Source organism: Parambassis ranga, chromosome 15 (genome assembly GCF_900634625.1).
Source record: "Parambassis ranga chromosome 15, fParRan2.1, whole genome shotgun sequence".
NCBI classification, from domain to species: Eukaryota; Metazoa; Chordata; class Actinopteri; family Ambassidae; genus Parambassis; species Parambassis ranga.
The window spans coordinates 12775007-12788142 of NC_041035.1; the positions used below are offsets into that span (position 1 = coordinate 12775007).

General features: G+C 39.6%; 2 protein-coding genes across 3 annotated transcripts; one reads left to right on the forward strand and one right to left on the reverse strand.

Moving 5' to 3' along the window:
• Positions 1 to 590: 590 nt before the first annotated feature.
• Positions 591 to 4087, reverse strand: eef1akmt2 (EEF1A lysine methyltransferase 2). The gene is made up of 6 exons (XM_028423398.1): positions 3925 to 4087; positions 3466 to 3531; positions 3213 to 3327; positions 2918 to 3025; positions 1582 to 1798; positions 591 to 886 (listed from the first exon to the last, which is right to left on the reverse strand). The coding sequence occupies exons 1-6, from the start codon at positions 4035 to 4037 to the stop codon at positions 789 to 791; spliced, it is 717 nt and encodes a 238-aa protein (XP_028279199.1). The 5' UTR covers positions 4038 to 4087; the 3' UTR covers positions 591 to 788.
• Positions 4088 to 4485: 398 nt separating this feature from the next.
• Positions 4486 to 12724, forward strand: abraxas2 (abraxas 2, BRISC complex subunit). Of its 2 annotated transcripts, none has more exons than XM_028423761.1 (9): positions 4486 to 4602; positions 5811 to 5901; positions 6414 to 6450; positions 6915 to 6981; positions 7442 to 7632; positions 7908 to 8030; positions 8626 to 8710; positions 8808 to 8925; positions 9184 to 12724. In XM_028423761.1, exons 1-9 carry the CDS (start codon positions 4531 to 4533, stop codon positions 9759 to 9761), a joined length of 1362 nt encoding a protein of 453 aa, XP_028279562.1. In that variant the 5' UTR covers positions 4486 to 4530; the 3' UTR covers positions 9762 to 12724. The 2 variants fall into 2 exon arrangements, with proteins under 2 accessions (XP_028279562.1, XP_028279563.1); XM_028423762.1 differs by having other exon boundaries at positions 7911 to 8030.
• The last annotated feature ends 412 nt before the right edge of the window (positions 12725 to 13136 follow it).

The window sequence follows — 13136 nt, forward strand, 5'->3', positions numbered from 1 at the left end:
CCATGGCCTTTTGTTTATTTATTATGTCAGACACTCTTAATCATGGCACTGAGGGTGCCTCAGAGCGCTGCTGGCTTCCAGTTTAGCCAATTATGTGGCATGAAAGATGAATGTAATCAACCTTCTTGTAAGAAGCAGTGCTGTTATTTTTGAGGTTCGGACTTTTAATGGGGTCAGTGCAAAGTAATTAAAGCAGACATAAGATGATTTATGAATAGGGCCAATTTTTTTAGCTTCAAAAAACAGAATGCTCTTGAATACCCTGAGACTATATGGTCTTATTTAACTGTCAGACAGAAGCCAAACAGAGGTTCATTGTACCAATAAATAATAGCATACAGATTCTGATCTGCCTGGCTTACTGCCCCAAATAGCCTCAGGTAACCTAAACAACAGTCAAATTAGGCACAAATATGTTGATAACAGAAAACTCAAAGACCTGCTTGACATTTAAACACAGGTAAACACATACATGAACACATCCGATACAACCTCAAACTACCTGTGTGTCATCTCTTCGTGTTATTCAGCAGAAAGACAAGGTTACTGAGGAAAAACTGCAAACTACTGCTTGTAATCCACAACGAAGCTCATTTTTATTGTAATTTTTATTGTAATAATTAATCATATTTAACAATTTGACAGGTGATTTGTAATGTGTATCCAGGAAAGCACAAAGAACAGACTCAGTTGCTACTGATCTGATTCATCATGTCTTTTATAAAAAAATGTCTTTATGTGCACAGAGACAATCATTTTTAAACAAATGTCCACTTGATAAAGGTGAATCAAACCACTCTCTTGAAGATGAGTGCTGTCACACTGTTGCCTGTCTTGCCTCCAAACTGAAAACTGGGTGTAGGCAGCTGCTGTACAAGCTCAAATCCTGTGAGGCAACACAGAGAAAGAAGAAACTGTGCATTATGCAAAGCAGCACAACATTCACACAAGCCTTTCTTGTAAACTATAGAGCAGAGAAAAACCGAGAGTCAAAAAAACTATCCATCCACCATCTGTGGTGCTTCCTTGGGCCTTGTAAAGACAGGATGTTGCCTGACAGATGAGATCTCAAGGTCCTTTGGCCCCCTGCTGGCTCTCCAGGGGGACAACACTCAAAGGAGTGACAGCTCATGGAAGCTTGATAAAATTCTGACTTTACAGGCTGTTGTTGCCTGCAGCTTAACAACCTGCCAGGTAACTGTCATGAAGGTGAGAGAACAATTCACGTGGATGTAAAAGTATTAAACGCCAAAGAGAACACTGTAAATCACACTAATGCATATGCCTAAAGGATGAATATATTTCATTTGTAACACAGCAGACCGGTCTTGTGGCATTTTCTTGTAAACCAACAAATTTAGTTATGTGTGAATCATGCATACTTAATGCATTTAGATGCTCTTAAAAAAATTACAAAGCAAGCTTTCTCAGTGATATTCAGCCTTTTCTTGTTGTTAGAGACAGTAACGATACAAACACTGGATCTCTGTGAATGAACATGCACAAACAGCAAAGCTACCTACAACAGATGATAGGCTTGTCTATGAAAGAATATGTAAATAACATTCATTTTCCTCTCACCTTCTTTGAACCTGTCTGCGAGCTGCTCTTGTGTGCAGTTACAGGAAGTAATAGCAAAGAATCCTTGGTCTTTAAGCGCGGCTCTTAGGGCTTTGACATACAGTCTTTTACCCTCTTCTGTGTTGTTTGGGTTTAAAATTATTGCATCAAATGTTCCTTTGTCGATACAGACATCAAACCCCTTAAGCTCTCCTTGGCAGTTTAAGAAATCCATCTCCTAAAATAAAGAAGACAGACGTTAGTGCCTAATGTACAGTTACCTGTAAAATAAATCTTTCAGCATCCACCAAGATGAAATGTGTTATACTTCACTGGTCCACAACCAAATTCCAACTGTTGACATGACAGCAGTTAATTTTGTGGAGAGTTTTGACCTCTAGTATAACCAGTGAAAGGACCCCTTTATCCAGATAGAGGGCAGAACACCAGATCTCCGGGGTGAGCTTGAGAACCACATACTCACAAACCATGGGTCACAAAATATGAGATTTATGGACAGGGGTCAACAGTGACTCACTTGAGACAGAAATGGCTATATATTGTTGCAGTTGGGCTGAGTGTGAGGGTATAAAATGGAAAAAGAGTGAAGACTCCAAAAGAACATATGAAGGTGAAGTAGCTGCAGGTGGTAACTAATGAAAACAAAGACGGGGACTGTCATAGATTTAGGAATAAGAGCTGGAGCTAGACACATTTAAACATTTTTAGGTGCTGTAAAAACTGAGCAAGATGCCAACACACAATTTTTCTCTCTCTCACACACACACTGTACTTTCCCTGTCCAGCTTAGGTCAATATTGACTTGAGTGGCAGCTTTTCTGCCCAAGCAAAGCACACACCATCACAGGCATGTGGTGCACATAACATATATGCATGTATGAAGCACACAGGAGAGGAGTGCTCACACATCACGGCCCAAACAGAATGACCTAATTTTATAACCTGTTTTTCTTGCAAGTGTATGCTAGCAGTTAAATCCTGCCAAATCATTTGGGGTTTGAGGTGGGAAGACTTCCATCACATTCAAGGCCTTCCTTCTATCCAACTCGCCCACATGGTAAACACAGGAAAAACCTTTCCTCAATCCGCCACAGGCTCAGGTGGGCTCACTTATGTTGAAAGCTATATTGTATTATTAGCAATAAGGAATGAAGGGAATCCATTTTGTATCTTTGTGTGATGCATGGCAGAAGTGCAGAGACACATTTCAGCCTATAACAACATGAATCCCACTACAATGTATTTACTGCAGTATTTTTTTAATACAGAATGTCTGAGATTTGAAAACAGCCCTCTTTTTAAAACTCTAAATTAATTGCAAAATGACTGAACTCACCTTAATAGTAACATCAGTCAGGTCCTCTGCCAGAAGAACACTTCTGGCCAATTCTACAGATGCTGCAGAATAATCTATACCGGTCAGATTTTTGTACCCACTTTTTGCCTGGACACAAAAAAAACACAAAGCAAAACACAGTTAGGACACCAAATAACATGAATATATATTGAAAAGCTTTAAGCTTGGCATTATTTTCAATCCAAAAAAGGGATTAAATAATATATTTACATTGGTATACTTGTATTCTTTGCATGTGGAAAATCAAAAACACTCATTTTTAATTCATTCTCACTAGTTCCACTAAGAAGGCTCCATTTCCAGTGCCAATGTCAAGAATGGCAGCATTTTCTGGAATCTTAGCCTTGTCCATCCATCGCAGCACACGGTTCATGCTTTCCTCACCAAACCTTACAAGAAAACAAACACACAGATGTTGTAACATTAAAATTAAAACATCTCATGATTATTAGCCATGCCATTGCCCATGCTGGGATAATTCTTGTTATAATCAAGCAAGAATGTGACACTGAATTTGGCAGTATTACCATATCTCACCAACATCTCCAATGTCTTTAAATGTCTCAAGTTCTCTTTGGTAGACGTTCTCCCAACTGCAGAAAAGGACACACATCAACAATTAGTTATGTCAAAACAACATATTCATATGCAAACATGTATATAAATAGGTAGTCCACTAATGTTTTCACATAAGTAGAAGTCAGCAGTCAGAATTGTAGTTTATCAAATTGATATAACACGTTTGCATGATGATATCCTTTGCTGTGACAACAACTAGGCGGCGCGCCTGTCACGGCACAGGGCACAGATACATAGCAAAATAACGGACGTCGTGCTAATTTCTATGCCATTTTTCCCACTTTAGTCCTGGGTGTGTGAACATAAACATGCCTTTACAACTTCACATCAGCAGCTAGCTTAGTTCCGGTTATCTGTGGATCTTAACAAGAATAGCTTTCCACGAATAACACTTTTACAACACTTACTATTCTTGTGTTCCGAGTACTGACGATCCAAAATCATTATCCGAGCATTTCTCTTCTTCTAGGTCTGAGGTATTTCCTCCACAGCGGTTCATGCTTTCTCTGTCCACTTCCATGCTGGATGGCTGTTTTCTTCTTCGATTTCTTCTTTTACGCCGCCTCCTCCTTCTTCTTCTTCGTTAGTTTTTACAGCAGTTTTCATCCACACTGGCGCACTATACTGCCACCTTCAGTTTAAATTATCCCTGTAGTGTCAGTTAATTTTAAATCTGTCTCTCCAATCTAAATATGAAAACTAAATTCTAATCAATATTCATTCACCCCTTCATGTTGTACATTCACACTTTTGAAAGAATTGCTTAATTTTATACAAAATGTCCTTACTAATGATTTAGGCCCAAAAATACGTTATAAACCATCCACCTCAAACCTCGGGCTGTTTTCACTGTCTGTCTCTGTCCTTGCCATCCATTCAGAGTTGGTGGTAAACTGGTAAAACGTTGAATCCACTACACAACATATGTTGCCTACATTTCCCAAGAGACGTTGCGCTTGAGAAGCGTGCTTGCAACCGCAGGGGGCATCGGGATTGATAGGGATGTTTCCATCATGGCGGCATCCATTTCAGGTTATACTTTTACTTCTGTGTGTTATCACAGCGCCAACAGCAACTCCGATCATGTAAGTATCCAAAATTATGTTTATATGCTATTATGCTTTGGTTGCTAAAGCGTGCGTATCTTGGTAAGGTGTCCGATCGTTCACCAGTGCCATGAGTTTGTGTTGTTTTACAGTGTCATTATCCTGTTGCTGGCTAGCTAGTATTGGTTCCGTCTATTCACCGGCTGGTATGGTTTAATCAGACTGTGTATATACAGCAACACGAAGAGAGGGCTACTGAATTTATCATTATTTTGTGTATTACAGCAGCCTGCATGTTAAATGTCTGTCTGTCTTATTAGCTTTAAATGTAGGTATGTATAAACACCTATTATGTCAATGCAGACAGTGCTGTTGAGAAAGTTTGAATTCCAGGAAATACCCAGTAGTTAGCATGCTAGCTTAGCCACAAAGTCGAGTGACTTCCGTGTATCGGTGCTGCTGTCTACAGTCCCTTCGATATTTTGTTTTATAGGAGTATCATCTAAAATACACTTACGCAATAAATTTTCACGGAGACAAACGTTGGGTATTTTTGTCTTTGTTTTTTAATCGGCATTGTTAGATCAGCTTTTTAGCCACCTTGCTAATAGTTACATTCATGTCTAATAAAATATATAAGGGGCGTGAAATGTATTGTACTTCTTGTTGGGACGTTTGTTAATATATTTAAAAACACACGCCCTAGGAAAATACTTTGTGATTGGCATGTTGGAAGGAAAATAATTTGAGACAAGTTGAGAAAACTAAGCTAACGTAAGCGCTGTTTACATCAGTGTTCCTCTTGTCAGACTTTAAACGTCGGCCTGTGAAAGTGGATGGTTGCTACTTAGCTAGCTACAAGTTTGCCTGCATTCCATAGGCACACAGAGCTTCTTGTTTACCAGCTGCTGTCACGTCTTAGTAATTTGAACTGTAAGAAGTATGCGGCTTGATCTACTTCCAGAATGAAAAGCTCACATTTTTTTAAGCATCTAACATTAACCATAAAAGTCTGTAGTTCTGTGTGGACTCAACCATGTTTAGGAGTTTTCTAAATATATACTTACTTTCTTTCTTTAATCTTTCTTTCTTTAATATCTACTTTCTTTCTTTAATATCTAATATCGCTAGCAATATTTTGTCATTTTTTAAAACATCATTTGTGAATCTATGAATTCACTTAAACATTTGGTTTCTGCTCTGTATCAGCACTTTGACCACAGTTCTGTGTACATGTCTTCACACAGGAGGGCTTTCTGCTAGGAGATGTAAGGCAAGAAGAGACTGTCAGCATCAGCGACACACAGATCAGCAGTGCAGAATTGCTCCAGGTAGTAGGTAAGCTCAAAACAGACAAATCAAATATTTGTGACAAGTCAAACAATATGAAGTAACTCATTAACAACACCCAGCCATAACAGGCTTAAAGACACACAGGATCAGAAGTTTACTGCTGTTTTTCATGGAGGACATGAAATTGTGTAAATATAACATTGTTGATGAAGGTTCTCATTCATCCAGGTCATTTTCATTTCAAGAGTTTGCAGCAGGCCAGCTGTACTTGTTGTTATTACATTCTGATATTAAACTTAATAAAACACTACCAGTACAAAGCTGGAATAATGTTGAAAATAATTATTCCACTAATAATCCTGGTTTAATGCAGCTATGCATACCTTAATTAATACCTCCACGTTGTCTGCTCTACAGCTATGCCCTTTAAATAACTTTTTTGCCCTGGAGGATTGTTGCACCTTTTCAAACTATCCAAGTCTTTCATAATGTTTAAAAGCAGGTTTGTTTCTTTAGACCCTTTTTTTTTAACGTCTCTCACTCTTTATCCCCACCAGAAATCCATAACCACGATCCCTGTGCGCACTTGTTTAGGTAAGATGTGAGCTCTTTACCAGCTAATATTATAATCAGTTTTGTCTACAGTACTAGTTTTGTGAAGACACTGCTTTAGACTGACAGAATTACCAATTTTGTCCATAATGAGTTTAGAGAGAGACCTAATGACATCATAAGATGTAGATTTTTGCTGTATTACTTTCATAACATAGCAAAGTAGATAGAAGATGACATTTACAAGTATTAGTGCATGCAAAGAACCTGTTGACAGTAGTCAGCATTTATCATTATATTTTTGTGTACAGTATTTTTTGATACTTTAGGTTTTTTGTTACTGTAATTTTAACGTAAATAGATACAACAGGCCCCATTTTAGGATTGGCTGAACTAATTTGACACTAACAGCAGATGGCCCCATCTGACAAAACTGAGTAATAGTAGCAGCATAAGCTTGAAGAGAAACGTGATGAATTTCTTTATACCTGTTTTTCTCCTATCAGCTTTTATGACTACGCAGGCAAAATCAATGAAGAAAATCTCAACAGCATTCTTAAGGATAGGCGGAAAGTGAGTAAATTATTCATTTTATCTTTATTGAAACACATTATGACTACAGTCCTGTAACATGACCTCTTGGTTACACTAGCTGGTCTTAATCAACTTTAAGGCTTTATAGTCGCTATATTGACTAGATCACTGTGCAAATATCCTGCTTGTTACATGGATGTTTTCCAAAGGAATTTATAATTTTACAGAGGAATACTGATCCGCAATTGAATTTACTGTACACAGTGTTTCCAATGATGACAGCTGCTACTGGAGGACAGCTGGAACAAGTTGTTATACAAAGCAACAGACGGTTACAATATATTGTTCACAGAATGCTATGGTTGACCAATCAGAAGCAGGCATTCAATACAATCGTAAATTTAATATATTTTTGCTACTTGAATCCTAAAGCACGTGGGTTGTTGAGATTCTTTAGATAAAACATGTTTTTACAAGAGTCATCCCTTTGGCCTTGTAGAATGTCATTGGTTGGTACCGGTTCCGGAGGAACACGCAGCAGCAGATGTCGTTCAGGGAACAGATCATCCATAAGCAGCTGACTCAGCTGCTTGGTGTCCCCGACCTCGTCTTCCTTCTTTTCAGCTTCATCTCTACCGCCAACAGCTCCACCCATGCACTGGAGTATGTTCTCTTCAGACCGAACCGCAGGTAATTATACACATTCACACACTATAACTAGTCAAATTCTTCTCCCTATTCACAACTAATCAATAGATTTGCATATTTAGGAAATAGGCCATTAGTTATATACATTCATGTCCATTCAAGGTCTCATTACTTCAATTTACTCCTACATTCAGCCAACAATGTATCAGTAATCTGTTGTACATGTAGGATAAAAGACTTTAGAATCACTAGAAGATATATCAACACCTAAAAAATTTGTCATGTTCAACAAGTGCTAACCGCTCATCTATGCTCAGTAGGTACAACCAGAGGATTACACTCACAATCCCAAACCTTGGCAACACAAGCCAGCAGGAATACAAAGTCTCCTCAGTACCCAACACCTCACTGAACTACGCCAAGGTCATCAAAGAGCATGGGTAAGGGTTGGACTATTTACTTCTCATTACTAACTCAGGCAGGGTTTAGACAGCCAAATGTGTCCCCTGCAGCCACCTGTGTGTGTGTTTATCCACTGCTTCACCTTGACAGCATGACATTTGTAACTGTCTTCCTTTTTGCAAGCTTGTGCCTCAAATCTTTAGGAGTTGTTTCACTTTGTCGAACACTTTTCTGATGGCATGCCTTCAGTCAGGCTCTCTGTAATGGTGTGCTACCACACTACAGCCAGCCTTGTTTGTGTGTATGTGCCAGTGAAAGTTTACACTTGACACTGCATGAAGTAGTATCAGCAGACATGTGCTGGTGGCTTGACTGTAGTGGTATGCTGGAATGTGATGGGCTGCACATGCCTCTGCTTGTATTTCTTTGTGTCTAAACTTAGACCTACTGTTTCTGTCAGGGATGAGTGTCTAGACTGCCAGTGTTTTACCAGGCACATCTATTTAGTTTCTGATGAGATCACTCTACTTTCAGCTGAGCTCATTCAACTGATATTTTATGTGTGTGATTTATTTCTGCACTGCATAGTTTTATTTCCTGTGTGACCAAAGACTTTGGTAAATGTGTGTGCAGGGCTGAATTCTTTGATAAAGATGGTGTGATGAAGGATATCCGAACTATATTCCAAGTCTACAGTGCCCTACAAGATAAAGTACAGGTGAGCTGGTAGATTATTGTTCCCTAAAATACAGTGAAAGTGCTTATTGATTAGATGTTTTATTTGTGTGTTGTTCTCATGCTTTTCTTATTTTCAGGCTGTTTGTGGGGAGGTAGAACAAAGTGAACGTGTTAAAGAGAAAATTCAAGAGGATGTGAACAAACTCAAACAACAAATTGCTCTCAGGAAACGAAAAACAGCAGAAGAGGAGAGAAGTATGTACTTAAAAAACTATATGACATTAAATTACAAATCTGTACTGCTCTTTATACAAGTATAACTGACCAACTGTAAACATCTGAACAAAAATTAGGCTAGAAATGCATGGCATTGTATTTGCTCTGAGGTGACCTTTCCCTTAGACGTTTTGTTTTAAACACCAGTTTTTGTGCCTGTCTAATTTTCCCTCACTGATTTTATTTGAATTTCCCCCAAAAACATGCATACAACCTTTTTGTCTCTCTGTTCGGTAGGGCTCCGTGAAGCCCAAAATGCAGACTCTCATTCCACTCCAGAGGAGAACACAGAACCTCCTGAGGCTTCCCTTCTGTCGAGGATAACGTTCCACTCACCCTCTGCACCAGAGCGGCCCAGCACCTCACCTAACCCACCATCATACACCGACCTCTTGTCCCAAGATGACTCTCTGCTCTCCTCTTCTTCGCCACCTACTAGTGCTGCTCTCTTGCCCCGGCCTCAAGCTGTGGGTTCACCCGGACATCCCACACCTGGACCCTTAGGCATGGGCCTGGGTCTAGGCCTTGGGCTGGGGCTGGGCGCCATTTCGAATCCTGTCACCACTCCTAGCACCCCATACCTTGGCAATGGTGATGGATCAAGCTCAGACTCATTGGACAGACACGCTGCGGGGCAGGAAGATGATGAAGATGATGATGACGACGATGATGAGGAAGATGAGGACAGTAGCGAATATGAGAACTTAGTAAGCGAGGGAGCTCATCTGCCAATGGTCTCAGCCAGCGTTTTAGCTCAAGGCCGACCAGCTGCCCTCAGCCCTGATGGGGACGCTCGTGGCTCACAGACCACATAGACACATGCCACAGGATGTGTAAGGGACACAAACAAGTGACACACCTTGAGAGGTGGGCATCTTAAGCAATCAAAGATAGGCAAATTATAGAGAAATGAAGTGCCAGTCCTGAAAGTGAAAGGCATGCGCAAGTGGTGTCCCGCTGTGTGTATTTCTTCTCGTCTTAGTCTGATCTCCATTTTAAGGGGAAAAATGTTGAGCTTTGCAGCTGCATCTCACTGGGGGGAACAGTCATCTTTTTTCATATTTTGCTTTGGAATGAGGTATTTAAGCGTGGATCGTGGAGTTTGGGGAGACTGCCCCACGCTTTCTATACATTATGTGTCTTTGCATCACCAACTTGGAGCACCCACTCTTGCATACCTCTTGCACTATTTTTTTCACCTTCTTTTTAATCAAACCATCTAAGAAAGCAAAGGGAAGACATTTTGCGGCCTTCAAACAATTATAAGTGAAGTAGGCAGATGGTTGTTTTATGTTTTATTTTGAAGAGAGATATATAGAGAAATTGTTTAACATGCACATTTTTCTCATTTGACTTTATTTTCCACAGTCTTTAGATAATCATACAGTTGCCTATTTAAATGACAAAGAATAGAACAAAATTTACTCTGCCACTTCTTTAATGGGTGCTTTATATATACATATATATATTTTGTCAGATTAACACTTAATCTAATTTGATTGACAATATCGTCAATGTCTTGTTCTTGGATAACACTGAAATTGTATGCGCTTTGCTGCACTTAACAAAAATTTAAGATTTCTTTATTGTGCTATACCAATGCTGACATTGTTGTGCCACTTGAGTAGTCCTCTTCGACCACCATGAGCCAAACTCGGCTCAGCTTTTTGTGCATTGTACGGGGTTCACAGGGCAAAAACAGTGTACTGTAGCTTTACTAACCAGATGCTTATGGTTCCCTTCTGCTGCTGCATCACAGAGAGCTACCACTCAAACAAAGTGCATCTGTCTGTTCTTTTTCATGTAAAAAACTGGCTGCTACTTTCACTTTACAATGCTGGTTGTCCTAATACTACTGACCATGTTCATAAAACCACTTCAGGCTCTTGTTCTCTATGTTAAACTCGCAACAGAAGGCTGACACCCCCCCCCCCTTCCTGACTGTAGTGTGTGTGAATTGTCACCTTGGGAACAGAGACTGGGCGATCACCTTCCTGTCTTTGCATAGTTGACTGCAGACCTCATGTATTTTGACCTACCTGGGTCAATGTTACGTGTAATGGACCTGGATAATGTGATGAAAACATCATGACCTTGCTTCAGTATACAGTGCCTTCCACTCAGGGCAATTTCTATCTGCACATTCACAGATCTCTGTACAGAGATACAGTTACTATTACTATTGTGTTTGCAATAATCAGCTTCCAGATTGTTTTATTATTTTTAGCATCTTTTTTCCACGTTGTTTTGTCTACCTGAAAAAACTTTACTGCTTCCAAAAGCTTTTTTTCTCCTTCACTTTTTCTTCCTTTGCTTCTAAGTGGACCTGCCTGTATCTCTGCTTGCTTTAATAAGTGACACTGGAACTACAATGGTTAAGTCCAAGAGGGAATCAGCCTGCAAGGCTAAGTTGGTGATGCGACATGCAGATGATAGCTTTTTAAAGGAACAGTTCCTCCAGAAATTACATTTTAACATATTTTCTGTGGCTAACAATGCTGTTTATTCATCTGAGCTGGAAGAGTTGTGAAGATACAACTGAAGTATTTTCTACCAGGCTACACCGGCCTCTCTCTGTTCATTAGGGAGTATACATATAACTCCATGACGAGCTCATTCTTGTGGTAGCACAACTGTATTTAAACATAAATAGCAACAGGCATTGTGACAAATTTTGGTTGTTGGGTGTAGTTTGGTTGAAAATATTTCCTTTGAAAAACTGTTTTCAATAATAGCTGTGGGTTTTATTGAGTAAACAGAATTTGTGAAAAGAAACTCTTTTGCATCATCAAATCCTGAGGGACACAGCAGAGTTTTGAGCCACAGATAAAATATGAATAAGATTTTGGGATGAACTGTCCTTTTTAATGCCCGTTTGAAGCCAACAGAGTACCAAGGTATGGATCAATTAGATGTCAGGATTCCCTGCTTGCATGGAAAGTTTAACTGTAGACGCTGTTATATTGAACATGGGACAGATGTTTGCACATGAAGGGTGTCAGATCTGTGAGGAGGAGGTTGCACTCAGTTTGAGACGCTTTGCCTTGTGAACAAGTTCTGCTTTATTTACAAAGCCTGTTTGTACATCATGTTTTTTGCCTTAGGGTCATTTCATGTGTAATGCCAATGCATCACTGATCGGGATCTGGCACTCCAAAATGTTGCTTAATAATCACAATCACACAATGTTGATGACAAAAATCAGTTTGTTTTTTTTGTTAGGATGTGTGGTTTCCTTTGAGTACTGGAAATAAATAATGAATGTATAGTAGACAACAGGGTGGGCTGGGGGGTAGCATTTAAACAGCACTTACTGTATAAGCTTGTCTCAGTTGAGTGTTGTGGTATAGAGCAGCAGTTCTCAGTGTTGGCTCTTAATCTTGATCCTGCTCCTTGGGCCCTAGCTGATTGCTCTTTCCTGCAGATGTAACCTGGTTAGAATGAAAACCAGCAGGGCTTTGGGTGCAGAGGATCACCAGTACAAAGCATGAGAGGATGTACACTGTTGGGATCCTATACCTTTTGAAGTTCCAACATACAGTTATACAAATATACACTCATGTACTCTATGGAAAGACCCTTCTCTTTGTCCCCCAAGTGGGCAGTTGCAACACCAACACCTCCCTGAAAGCACAAAGTCCAGAGCACTGCAGAGGTCTTCTCAGCTTTTATCTGGATTTGTGTACTTGATGAAAGTTGACTAAGGACTTGCTTGGATGAGCACAGAGAATACAGTTCTTAAACAGGGGGATAATAAATAAGATGTGCATATGTGAAATGATGAGCCTTTGGTTTTTATTATGGTCATTTTTAATGATTTATATTGCATGTGAGATTTTAGAACTCAAACATGAATTTGGATCTTTAGTATTATAAATACACAACAACCGCCTGGTGCTCCAATACATGACATCACTACTTAAAGTAGGACGTGCTTTCCTGTAAACATGAGTTTCATCCCGTCACAATGATGGATACAGTAAAGATTATGTGCAAATTAAATTTCGGCCTCAGCTGTAAGTGTTGCCATCAATAATCAAAATAATGAGCGCTGGGAACTGTAGCTGAAGCTGTCTTACACTGCTGCAGACTGCTTGCTGCAGTATTTTTACGATGACATCATCCTCTCATCCCCGTTGAGGGGATACCACGTGGTTGCTTGCCAAAGATGCAACACAATGTGATAAAAT